The sequence below is a fragment of the Saccostrea echinata genome, unplaced genomic scaffold (assembly GCF_033153115.1).
Source record: "Saccostrea echinata isolate AGI-Se365-2 ecotype Australia unplaced genomic scaffold, CSIRO_AGI_Sech_v1 ptg000051l, whole genome shotgun sequence".
Lineage (NCBI taxonomy): Eukaryota > Metazoa > Mollusca > Bivalvia > Ostreida > Ostreidae > Saccostrea > Saccostrea echinata.
Genome location: NW_026889800.1, coordinates 10367486 through 10381628, shown reverse-complemented (window position 1 = coordinate 10381628; position 14143 = coordinate 10367486). Strand labels below are relative to the sequence as shown.

At 31.4% G+C, this 14143-nt stretch overlaps 1 protein-coding gene across 4 annotated transcripts in view; it reads right to left on the bottom strand.

Annotated features, from left to right (window-relative positions):
* Positions 1 to 5293: 5293 nt before the first annotated feature.
* LOC133203723 (EGF domain-specific O-linked N-acetylglucosamine transferase-like) overlaps positions 5294 to 14143 on the bottom strand; it is a 21677-nt gene continuing 12827 nt past the window's right edge. Inside the window, exons 8-17 of one of the 4 annotated variants that reach the window (XM_061339492.1) lie at positions 13879 to 13982; positions 12018 to 12110; positions 11416 to 11487; positions 11043 to 11129; positions 9412 to 9480; positions 9045 to 9103; positions 8882 to 8909; positions 8324 to 8415; positions 6796 to 6898; positions 5295 to 6650 (exon numbers count right to left, since the gene is read on the bottom strand). In XM_061339492.1, the coding sequence (XP_061195476.1) occupies positions 6447 to 6650; positions 6796 to 6898; positions 8324 to 8415; positions 8882 to 8909; positions 9045 to 9103; positions 9412 to 9480; positions 11043 to 11129; positions 11416 to 11487; positions 12018 to 12110; positions 13879 to 13982 (911 nt within the window). In that variant the 3' untranslated portion in view covers positions 5295 to 6446. Of the gene's footprint in view, positions 6651 to 6795; positions 6899 to 8323; positions 8416 to 8881; positions 8910 to 9044; positions 9104 to 9411; positions 9481 to 11042; positions 11130 to 11415; positions 11488 to 12017; positions 12111 to 13878; positions 13983 to 14143 lie in introns of all 4 variants that reach the window. The other 3 variants (XM_061339491.1, XM_061339494.1, XM_061339495.1) reach the window with 3 other exon arrangements.

Below are 14143 nucleotides of genomic sequence, written 5' to 3'. Positions count from 1 at the left end.
CGCGCTGCTAAAATTTCCGCGCTCTCTAAACTTTTTTTTATATATTCCACAATGAAGTAATCTGATTGGTTGAACAGTGAAATACTGTTACCTGACTGGTTGTTCAATCGAGGGAGCATTTTAAAACACAAACTCCATGTAGGGGTCGTGTCACAAGTCATTTAGAGTACTCGTTTCCTACTGTATCAGAGATACAGGGCGGGGCGCGGCTCGAGCTATCGCTCTCGCCTTAAGCCCCGCCCTGTATCTCTGATACAGTAGAAAACTCGTACTCTAATTATAACATATATATATATATATATATATATATATATATATATATATATATATATATATATATATATATATATATATATATATAAGATAAAGACATTTCCTACGTCTTATTCCATTATGTTCTTTAAAACCTTATCTCACAGGATAAAGGAAGATTAAGTGAATTAAAATGTAACATGTCGACCAACTACAGTAAGCCTTAGCCAAAAGACCATAAACTGAGAGAAGACTGAAGTTAAAATTAAGATTTTAAGTTTTCTTGATCTTTACTTCACAAATTTGTTTAAAAAATAAAGATTGATAAAAAAAATCAAGTATTGAAAAAAGAATTTTAAAAAACATAAAAATGTTTTATTTATTCAAAAATTATACTCATTTAAAAGTTTGACTCAAGTTCGTTCCTAGTTTATGGCCGTGAAAAGCAATTTGATGCATGATCCTGAGGATGAAATTGCTTCATTCAGGTATGAATAGGTTCAAAAGATGTTTCAGCCTCTATCTTTTTTAAATATTCGTCTACACTATGTCATGTGAAGGTAATTCAGTCTTTCGGTAATATTTCTATACTAACATTTGCTCTTGTAATACACATTTCTAGACATACGAGCAGTGGAAAAAACTCCAGCAGTACTATGCAAAGCAACATATTCAAGACATGAGTTAATCAAACATGGATGCTAAAAAAGAACTCTATAAGAATTTTAAAAATTTGAAATCACAAAACTTTTCCAAAATCAGTTGCATCAAAACGATGTCTTTTCAACACATTATGCGGCTTTCTATGATGTCAGAGAGCCTCTCTGACATCAGAAAACTGCTTCTTCGATAAAAATGGACTTCAGAAATGTACGTATCTATTGATTAGTCCTTACAAAATTACTTTGTTAAAAATCAGTCCAATTCTACACAAATGTACTCTAAAGTTAACATTAAAAAGATGCTGGGACTTTCATTGACAATATTTAAATAGTTTACAAAAGGAATATATAGTGCAAAAGTGAGACTGAGATCAAAAGTGAGCTCGTCTAGGTTTTATAGCACCTGAGCCAAACATTCGTTTGCAATTCCCATCAATAATAATCCCCTCCTCCTTATTAGCCGACTTGTTTTTGTATCATTATGAATAAAAATTCAATCTCTTCTAAATGAAGTCACTTGTTGTGGCCTTCAATTCGACATTTAGATATAGCGAAGGCGTTTAATAAATTTACAATACTGTAAATGTATTATATTTAGCGTGTACGATATTTGGCGGAAATTGATTTTTGAACAAGTTAGCAAAGATTTGATATAACGCATTTCCTTATTTCTTATTTATATCTATATGTGCAAGACATTTAGCGTTGTACTTGAATTAGCGGAAGTTGCTTTCCGCGAAAGGTGCTTAAAAGAATACACAGATAAATGTAGTACGTTTACAGTATTCATTTCCATTCATACGTTGATTCGATACATCCCTATGAACTCGAAATAAAAGACGCCAAAGAATCCAATATATCTACTTTGTATTTGGGTCTTTTAGTAGTGGAATGTGTCGTGTGATATCATTTTCCGCGGACGCGCTTTCGCATCGATATAACAAAAGGAGGTTGGCAAGCTTACAACTAAACCTTTTTTGAAAACCACAAGAATTGAAGTTTTCTATCATCAACTTCAATTAGTTTTATAGTAATATACCATTATCACCTGCATAAGGTATTTGTCTTCCATTTGATTGGATTCTGAAAATGATATTCTACTATCTATCAATATCCGAGGCAGGCTACTGACAAATAAGTTTATTTTAAAGAGTATCAACTCGTTTAAAATCAAGATTTTGTACATTCTTCGATCGTTTAAATGATATGTTTTGCAAATACAGCCAGCTGTTAGGTCAAAGTAGACCTTTTAAATAAATTTTTAAGCCATTATTTTCTTACTGATACTCGATCTACAGCTTATGCGATCAAGTCAAAAGGCTCGCAGCGGGAGTGACAGGTCGAGAAGGTATACTTACTCTTTGTTTCCATATCACGTGATTCTACCTCCGGTGTTTCAAAGGGTTCTTGTTTGTTCTGCTCTAAATCAATAATTTTTAATTGGATGTTTGAGGTTTATTACATCGTTTTCTTCACTTTTCATTCCATGGACGTATTAGCATTTCCTTTCGGTTGACCTCTCTTAGTCATTCAAATTAAGAAAACTTCAAAATGAAAGACAAGAATATTATCTATAATGCATTTTCATTTATTATTAGGAGCAATAGGTAGAGATGAAATCAAAAATTTTTACCAAAATCAATAACCAAAAAACTTATGACTTTTCAACACTATATACAACCATTCTCCAAGATAAATTAAAGTCCAGGCTTTTAAACATCATTGAAAACTCGTAAATTTACTTACATTGTAATTGGTCATTTGCAAATTTATTTTGTTAAAAGACTTTCTGATTGTACGCAAGAGTACTCTGAAGTTGATATAAAAAAAGATGCTTGAGTTTCTGGTTGACAATATCTATGTGGTTTTTTGGAGACCAGGTCTTCCAACAATCTGTTGGAATTGCCATGGATACCAATTGCGCAACGTTATCAGCAGACCTATTTTTGTATTCATATGAAGTAAGTTTTTTTTTTCAAAAATTCTTTTTTAATAAATCTCTTGCTGTGGCCTTCAACTCGACATTTAGATATATCGACGACGTATTATCAATTAACAATATTTATTTCCATTCATCTGTCGACACGATATATCCCAGTGGGCTTGAGATAATAGATACCACATAGTCTGACACATCTGTTTCATATTTGGATATTTTACAAGAAAAAGACGTTAAAGTGGTAATCTAAAAACCAAGCTTTATGATAAACTTGATGACTTTAACTTTTCAATCGTCAACTTCCCTTACTTATGCAGCAATATACCCTTATCACCTGCATATGGGGTGTATATCTCTCAGATGATTCATTATGCAAGAGCATGCTCTACGTAGGAACAATTTCTAAAACGAGGTAAGTTATTGACAAACAAGTTGATGAAAAAAGAATATCAACAGTCTCGTTTAAAGTCATCTTTTCGTAAGTTCTACGGTCGATACAATGACCTTGTCAGCAAATACAACCTATCATTAAGTTATATGCTGACTGACGTTTTTCATATTAATTGTTAGACCACTATTTACGCACTGAATTGTCGACGGACTTTTCCGTTATTTCCCAATCTTGACAAGGAGCACACGGTGGGTGTGACCGATTGGCAGGGGATGCTCACTCCTCCCTGGCACCTGATCCCATCTCTGATATTTCTGGAGTTCTGTGTTTGTTCTGCTTCCGATTTTTATTGTTTTAATGAACTTTGAGCTTGAATACTGTTCATTATCTCCATATTTCATCCAATAATATATATATATATACTCAAGTCCGAGAATAAGCTAAAAATAAATTTAGGAAGGATTGATCTGGTTAATGGTCAAAGATGGAGACAGGGAAAGCTTAATTTCTTTAAACAACAAAGAAAGTTTGTTAAAATAAGCACCTTTTATATAATGTTTGAAGAGAGAGAGAGGGAGTCTTATATAATAAAACAAATGCAGAAGACTTAACTTTCCCAAAAATAAAACACAAGAGAAAATTATTCATTAATTTTATATATATAATTTTTATGTCTATTTTCATAAATGTGAAAAATGGAGATAAAAAGCACATACATGCACACACAAATACGAGGCACAATGTTTGATTTACACAAAGTGACATGGAATTAACATGCTGCCTGTATCGTACGTATTTATAGGAATTAAAACATGAGGCTCATAGGCCTTGACGGTCACCTGAGTATCATGAGTTTCTCAACAAAGGACAAACTTAGCCTGGCCTGGGACTGGAACTCTGGACCCAAGTAACACAGGACCTCCCTATAATCAGCATGAACTTAAGATCCTTTCAATATAATATTCAAAATTTTGATGAACAGCTTACGTCTCATTGTAATCATGCAAACAAGTGTCAAGTATATATTTAAAAAAAAATTCCATACAATGAATTTAATATATGACCAAACTAGCTCCACCCTGTGGTCAGAAGTCTGGGCTCAAGGGAAATAGAATTTTGCTCTTTATTATAATAAAGTCTGTGTGATTCGATATACAGAAATAATTTTTTGAAGATTGCATTCATTTTGATGGCTAAACCCCATCAGCATGTCCTAGGCCATTACATTCACAACCATTCATTTTTTTTGTTCTTCTCTCATCCACAAATTCTGTACACCAATACTGATTGAAAGGGACTCAGTTGATTTAAAGAAGAAGCTCAGAGCGCTCAAAAGTCCACAATCAAAGCACCACAATGGATTGGAGCAGATAGCACAGGATCATATTAGTGACTGAAATGACATTAAGAAAATATAAATCACATAACACTACGGATAATCCATAAGTGCTTTACAATTAATTATACATACCAGTATACTCAAGCCTTTTTAAAATTATGGATTCAAATAAAAGGCACCATTATACCATAATTGCTGCAAAAATATTACTGCACCATTACCCTCAAAATCACAGATGAAAAATCAACAATATTAACTAGTCACAACCAGGCAAGAACACATATTAAGTAAGTCAACATTAACTATAGAACATCTAGTTCATGTAATTAGGATCAATATGAAACACTACATTTTATGTATAAAAAATATAAGATACACAAGTGATACATTTTCTTTCTAATTTTTTTTTAAAGAGTTTTCTTTAAATCAAACAAAAATAAGCTTGTCCTGAGAAAAGATAAAGTCATCAACAAAACATATCTTAAAACAACTAACGAGCCAACATTTTTGCAATTTCTGTTTCCAATTAAAAATTATAACAAAATACATTATCTACATTAAATTCATAATTAATTCTCCCCAACTATGCTAAACAACATATATTAACAAGTAATGTCTTTTTTCTTTACATTGTGAAAATAAAAATTTGGATTTTCAAAATGGAAGACCAAACAAATACTGCTATGCAGCATCTTCCTGCACAACATGTAACATATTTGAGTTATAATAAAAACTATTTAAAAAAATTATTAATTGATGAACTAAAAATGGATAGAAAATATAGCAATAACCTCTACTCTACTTTCATGTACAATTTATTATTTGATTGATGTAAAATATATATTCTAAGAAGATTAATCAAACTAGCACCATAATTGTAAATTGTCATATACAATGTCTACTTCTAATTTTTTAATTACTCGATAATAATCATCTGTGATTCATCAAAAAGTGTGCATCACTGGTTTTCATTACTGCTTAATTACAGAGATGCCAACATCATCAAATGAAAAATTGTAAGGAGGAAGTCCAAAGGCCGAATAGTCCCCAGGCCACTAGATATCTTTATTTTATTACTTTAAAATGATTTAGAAGTTAGTATAGAGACAGACAATGAAAATACAGGCAAGCGTTGTAAGGATTATGACTTCTGTACAGTAATATTGAAAACTGAAGGTGAACAGCTATGAAAAGACCAGTATTTCAACGTCTGACAGAGAGAAATGGAGATCATAAGGATAAATTGATAAATCGTAAGGCGTATTTTAGATGCTCAAACCGTAAGCCTTATGCCAAAATTGTAAGGGTTGGCAGCTCTGTAATTTTGTGAAATAATGTTCATAGCAACAAAGGTCAGAAATAATTTAACAATTCAATTCTGATAACAAAACATGTACACATAATTAATATTCATCACAGTCAAATATTTATAGAATACTTGCTCTGATTTCACATTTTTGATTTATGCATTTTATCTGTGTTTTCTTTTATATTTTTACTATCCATATCTTTATTATTGTTAACCATATGCCACTTTTATGTCAATTTTGGGGTTTTGTTTTTTTTGTGTGTGTAAGCAGTGAAAATATACCTGGATATATATATTGTTTTGGAACTATTGAAATTTCTTGCCTGTTGCACTTTGAAGCATTAGCTGAACTTCTGTTGACCAGGAGTTCATTGTTTTGCAAGGACAGAGATTTTTTCGTGTTTATGTATGTATGTGCATCAGGAGTTTAACCCTTGAATTAAGCTCTTTCTTAAAATATCAAAAATTTCGGTTTTGTGTATCAATTACTTTCCTATCTTTACAAATTCATGTTATTTGCCATTTCTCCTTGAAACCTACTTATTACATTAACATCATAACTCTTCTTTGAATTCTCTCCCTTGAGAAGCTTTGGATTGCTTCCCTTTTCCCTCAGAATACTTGGATTGTCTTCCTTGGATAAATTTAGGATGAGATCGTACATACTCAGCAGCATTAAGGATCAATCTCATGAACTCACTCACATCAAACTCATAGTTTGTAAACTTGGCATGAGCCCCAAGTGTTGGATGATGACCCTGAAATAAAAATTTTACTCTGAGCATTATTACAATCTAGGAATATTTTATGCACTGGGAAATGAAAATGGGAGGGGGTGGCAGAGCTGCTGTTTTAATATCATATCACAGAAAACATAAAAATATACCATTTTCCGATGCTTACCTCATCTTCTTGGTAAACTTTGGATGGTTTTTCCCATGTCATGTAGTGAATACCTCTAGATCTTGCCAGGTCATGATAGCAGGAATCATCCTCACAATTATATCTAAAACCATTTTATTAATAAGATCAAAATCAAACCACCAGGATTCGGTTGCAGGAACATTAGTTAAATTAATTCCAAGTTAGTGTCGTAACTAGTCGTTAAATTTTTAACGATGAGTTACGTAACTGTCAGTTAAAAATATGTTGTTCGAAAGTCTATTAAAAATAAATTAGCTAACTCACATTTAATTGATGTCTTATAGTTAACTCTCTGTTAAAATCGTTCCACACGCGCATTTCCCTTACTATGGTTAAACAGTTCTGACGTCATAATTAAAATGACGTCAATTCATAAATGTCGAAATTTGCTAAGGCTATTAAATAAATTTTACATTAAATGTTAATCTTATATTGGTAAAATATATTGAATATATTATTAAAGATAGTTACTTCAAATATGAAATTTTACATTGAACGATAGTCAATTTACTTGCAATATACGCGTAAACAATGCAATTACAATTAAAGTATGTACATGTAGTTTTCTTTATTAAGTTTTAGCAAGAGGCATTGGTTTTTTTGGGAGGGAAAATTGAAAATATTTTTTTTTTAAAAAACTCTCAAAAAGCGGGATAGGACCCCCCCTCCCCATTTTACCTGCCTGAAGTTTGTGGCATTGAGCGATTAACCTATTTTTCAGTAACTTGTCTGAGGTTAAAATTTTTTTGAAATGATGATCTTTTTGATAAAATATAATGACATTTATTGTATGCATAATCGGATAAAAAAAAAAGTACCCTCATCTCCACTCAAATGGAATCATGTCGTTTTGTTGTTCTTTGAAGATAATATCGCAACATATATCCGCAATATATGTATATATGTATAAAACAATCTTGCCTAAATCGAAATCAGGATTGAGTTTGCGTGTTGCTCAAGTCAGACATTTCTATTATCTCTGTATAAGTTCTTCCTTCCACGCAAACAAGTTTTGAAACGATAACAAGTCTGCGATTTTGATTTTAATGCTTAATTAAATATTTAATGTACCTAGGTAACCTCAGTTAAATCTGTTAGTTAATTTAGAAAATTAATCAAGCTTTAACTAATAGTTAACTTTTGTGCAACCGGTTTAACTTGCAGTTACATTTAACGTCGGGTTAATGCAAAGTTAACAGCCAGTTAAATTTAACTAACGTTCGTGCAACCGGATCCTGTACGATAAATATGAAAAAGGACAGTATTTTATGTTATCTTCTCACGGTCACAAATAAGAACTTCACAAACTTAAGCTAAATATTACTAATATAGTAAAATGAAAAAGCACTGAGTAAGAAAACCTAATTTTGCAATTTCCTATTACATTTACAAGATTTTGACTGAAAATATGGAGAACTTTGTAAAATAGATATCCTACAATTCAATAAACAGATATCTTACAATTCAATAAAAAGATATCTTACAATTCAATAAACAGATATCTTACAATTCAATAACTACAGCCCAGTCTGGTTGAAAGAGAAGATGTGTCAGTCCGGCTCCATGTATGCCAATAAATATATCACTATTGTAGGATGTCTGAAAAAAAGAGATAAATATATCTCTATTGTAGGAAGTCTAAAAATAGAGATCATTATATCACTATTGTAGGAAGTCTAGAAAATAGAGATCAATACATCACTATTGTGGGTCTGAAAAATAGAGATCAATATATCCCTATTGAAGAAGGTCTAACAATAGAGATCAATATATCACTATTGTAGGAGGTCTGAAAAATAGAAATCAATATATCACTATTGTAGTAGGTCTGAACAAATAGAAATAAATATATCACTATAATTGTAGGAGGTCTGAAAATAGATATCAATATATCACCATTGTAGGAAGTCTAAAAATAGAAATAAATAGGTTCCTATCAGAGAGAGCATCACAGACATACAACTCTAGATTTAGACCTAAATATGTAACAGAAATACTTTGATACACCATATATTGACAAAAGTGGCTATAGCCTTTGCTTAAAATTCATTTTAAAATTCCATACCTCTATTTGCTCCATAAATGGCATGTCCCTATGAAATAAAAACAAAATTTTGTAGTTTTGAAAGCATATTGGGAATTAAATTAATAGTAAAATAACTTCTGACAATTTTAAGTTTTTAAACCATTCAATATTTCAATATTATTTAACTTGTCAACTTATCTACCTGTTATATGTTACTACTTTGACGTCAAATTCTCCCACTGTAATCATTGCCCTTCTCAACTAAAACAAAAACAGTACATCATACAATAACAGCTAGACAGACAGGCAGATGGGGGGATTACAGTTAATGCCCAGAATCTTCTTTTGTAGAAGGTACAATTATTCAAAAAAAGATTAGAAAGAAGAAAATAATATCTTTGAATCAAGAAAAGCAAACAAATGACATTCTGACATTGCAATGCTATACATAACATGATGTTTCAACATTTTAGAGAGGTACATGTAGCCATGTCAGAGATTGTTGACACTGTTGCTTTTAACCACTTATTCTGCTATTCAGTGGAGAGAACTTTCTGAGTGTCACCAACCTCATCCTCATTCAGAATGTTCCTGTACTTTGTTTTTCTGGACAGAAGAGTTATTCTAATTTTGGACTCCTGTAAATAAATATTTAAAGGAATCAAGTATTTTAACTTGAAAATAACATTTCAAAAACATTTTCTTTAAACACTATGCATGAATGTGTTAATAAACATTGTCCATTACAGTTAAACTTGCACATTAAATATGAGTCAATAGGTTAAGTAAGTTAAAGTTTTCATCTTCAGAATTGCAGAAATCTTTAATTCTGAAATAAATAGCATTATATATTAAACATTAATTAATTTTTGTTGAAAAAAATTGCAGGAAATTTTTATGTTGTAAATCACCAACCCACTTTTATGATAAAAAAAAATTTTTAAAAAAATTCAACAGTCAACCCTACATTCAATCCTACAATGTATCACAATATCAATCCTACAATGTATCACAATACAATATCAATCCTACAACGTATCAATAGTCAATCCTACAACGTATCAATAGTCAATCCTACAATGTATCACAATATCAATCCTACAATGTATCACAATATCAATCCTAAAACGTATCAATAGTCAATCCTACAACATATCAATAGTCAATCCTACAATGTATCAATAGTCAATCCTACAATGTATCACAATATCAATCCTACAACATATCAATAGTCAATCTTACAACATATCAATAGTCAATCCTACAACATATCAATAGTCAATCCTACAATGTATCACAATATCAATCCTACAACGTATCAATAGTCAATCCTACAATGTATCACAATATCAATCCTACAACGTATCAATAGTCAATCCTACAATGTATCAATAGTCAATCCTACAACGTATCAATAGTCAATCCTACAATGTATCACAATATCAATCCTACAATGTATCAATAGTCAATCCTACAACGTATCAATAGTCAATCCTACAACATATCAATACTCAATAGTGAATCCTACAATGTATCAATAGTCAATCTTACAATGTATCACAATATCAATCCTACAATGTATCAATAGTCAATCCTACAACGTATCAATAGTCAATCCTACAATGTATCAATAGTCAATCCTACAATGTATCACAATATCAATCCTACAATGTATCAATAGTCAATCCTACAACGTATCAATAGTCAATCCTACAACATATCAATAGTCAATCCTACAACGTATCAATAGTCAATCCTACAACGTATCAATAGTCAAACCTACAACGTATCAATAGTCAATCCTACAAAGTATCAATAGTCAATCCTACAACGTATCAATAGTCAATCCTACAACGTATCAATAGTCAATCCTACAACGTATCAATAGTCAATTCTACAACTTATCAATACTCAATCCTACAACGTATCAATAGTCAATCCTACAACGTATCAATAGTCAATCCTACAACGTATCAATAGTCAATCCTACAATGTATCAGAATCAATCCAACAATATATCAAATAGTCAACCCTACATTGTATTCAATGTATGATACAATGTATCATGGTCAATCAACAACATATTACTCAGTCAATTCTACAATGTGAATAAGTATATTTGACAATTTTTTTTCTTTCCTGACAATATGAATGTACTCAGAATGCCTTTTTTCTTAGAGAAAAAAATGTATTCTCTTACCAGTGGCCCATGTTGTGTGAGTTTAAGTCTGTGAGCCAAATGCTGATTAAAGGCTTCAAAAAAACTGCTCCCACTGCAACCTGGAACCTGCAAATACATAAATATAGGCTCCTTTTGTCATTTCTTACTAAACTATAATAAAATTGCACACAAAAAAAATTCATATATTTTATAGCATCATTTTGTCAGTATTTAGAAGTAATTTAAAATTCATTTAAATTACAATTTCAATTCAACAAAACTTTCTGAAATTATTTTAATATTTCTTTTTTAATGTTTGAAAACCTTGAGTGTTTTACATGTAAATTCTACATCACATGTTGTACAATTATGGTTAATGAATTACATAAACAACTCATAGCTGTAGGCTTACCAAAGGCTGATTATAATACATGCCATATCTCATTCTGGGAAGTAGAGAAAAGACAGCTTCTCGTACACACAACTGTGGACAGAAACAGAAAAAATACAGAAAATACTGTTAGTGAAATCAGTGCAATTCAAAACTAGGATTTTGTGGTATTATTCTGAAAGAAGAAATATTACACAAGGTACTTAAAACAAGAACACAAACTTGCATCAAAATGTTAACAAAAGAACACACTCTCTCTCTCTCTCTCTCTCTCTCTCTCTCTCTGTATGAATGATATGGTGAGCAATCACTCTCTTCAACTGATTAATGCATTCATAAATTAGTCCACTAGAGTTATAACAAATTCATTGTTAAGAATTAATCATACATGTATAGATGTGTATGGTGTGTAGATGCCTAAAATAAGTATGTTTACAGTTAGTGTACACAACAACATGATACAATGATATGTGTAGCATGCATCTTACATTTTTTTTGAAAATAAATCTTCATCTTTATTTTTTGGTTGTTACAGTATGTCTCTTTTTTTTTCCAAGTGACAAAATCATGAGAAAATTGACTCAAACTTAGCTCACTAAGTCCTATATATGTCTGTTACTTACAGTTTTCTTTGTGAACTTGTGTAATCTAATAATAGGATAGTCTGTGAAGGCTTTCCAGGTCTCTGTGAACAGATCTGTGTAGCCCATGGTGCTCTGTACAATTAATACACAGGATAAATACTCCATACAATCATTTACTGTATATACTCGCCTATAAGTCGGTCCGCCTATAAGTCGGTTGTATTTTTATAGCTTAAAGTAGAGGGATTGACCTGCTTAAATACCAGTCTTTTAATAACGTGTATAAGTCGGATAAAGAGTTTTGGACTATAGTTTAATTCCCAAAAAACTGACTTAAAGGTGAGTACATACAGTAGTTGTTGTTACATTCTCAATGTATTCCATAACGAGGTGTCTTCAATTGTATCCAATACATGAAATGACCTCTTATAATAGTCATAGTCACCAGTTATGGGTTTTCGATTCAGTACCAAACTCATCATTTATATTATTAAATGTTCTATTCTTAACAAAACTACTTTAAATTTATAAAGTTTCTGACACTTTGACATCTAAATGGTTATATATCTCATCGATCAGTTATCGAATTTATCAAATTTTGCGAATGCTTTTGCATTCAACCAACCAACTTGCGACAAAATATCATCAACAAGCTTTAAGGCACCCCATGCTCATGTAGATAATTCATTTCTGCCATCTTGCCTCAAAGGGAAACTTTCCCTTGGACAGAACAAGGCCTTTTCACACTACAGGGCTTGACATTTGGGCTACTTCCTATAATTTTTACTAGCCCTGACTGTAAAATCCCTAGCCCTGACCAAACCCACAAATTTAATTCTTATATAAATCACTAATTTTGTAAACGTCTCTCGAGTCGGGTTCATCAAGACACACAAATATTGTAAGCTTTAAAGATCATTCAGCGAAATTTAATAAAATCTATATCCTAAATATTAATAAAATAATTGCAGAATAAAGTTTTTCAGTAACTTTTTATACAATATTGATACTGAATGATGCTAATTTCTAACGTGACTTGTCTATTACAGCTGTAGTTGTATTTTCATGGCCATATGCAATCTCTAAACGTGAGAAAAAGTACAATCTGCTTGCATGAAATGAAATATGGGTGTGATTGACAGGAAAATATAATATTTTTGAGAAATTACAAGCTCTTATACTATTTTTTAATTTATATGTGTGTGTGTGTGGGGGGGGGGGGGGAGGGAGGGGATGCACATTATAGGTGCCTGCATGTGGATAAAAATAGCAATTGTCATACAGGGATTTTTTTTTTCTTTACAGAGTGATGGCTGCAGTGTTTAACATTGTACAAATAAATAAATTTCTTTAAAGGTTTTTGAATATTTATTTGGAAGACTGAAATGGGGTTTAACAGTTATTTTATCAATACGATCATTCAGTCTAGTTCATGTGCATTTTACATGACCGGATCATTCCTTTTGACATTTTATGTCAATGCCTCCTTAGTCAAAATTGTTCATGCATGGTCGGTCTTAGATACAGGGTAAATTCACCTTAATTATACTTTGCCAACCTGAGGTACTACGTTTTACTGCAGTTTTCAATCTCAGCATTTGATGAATTATCCTTCTATACTTGTAAGGATGTAGGCGTTTCAGACTTTTTATATGGATCAGTGATGTAGCAAATACTTTTATTACTGTGGATCACCAAATTTCTGTGACACCTTATTTTTGTGAGACTAGTTATTAACAAATTATAAGCGGAAAAAAAAAATCATAAATTTAGATTATTGTTGAAAACAATTGTTTATTATAGATGCAAGAATGAAATTTTTGCAAGCAGATGCTCTCACGCAATTGACAAAAAAATAAAGTTCTTGCAAATTAAAAAGTGTTTAACAGTAATAACATACCGTATCCCACATAACAACGTAGACATCAGTGGAAAAAGAGTTGTTTAGGTGATTGGAAGCATACAAATTGATAAAGTCACAAAAATGGTGGTACATATTTACCCCTGTAAAATAAACCCAATAGAATTACCAAAACATTCACTCCTACTGAGATGACATCCTCTTGTTACAAAAATCTCTTCCTAAAATTGAGTCTGGCTCCAGGGCCATAAAACCTCACTTTTGATCTGTCTCACTTTTACAAAAGGAATATAATTATAAAGAA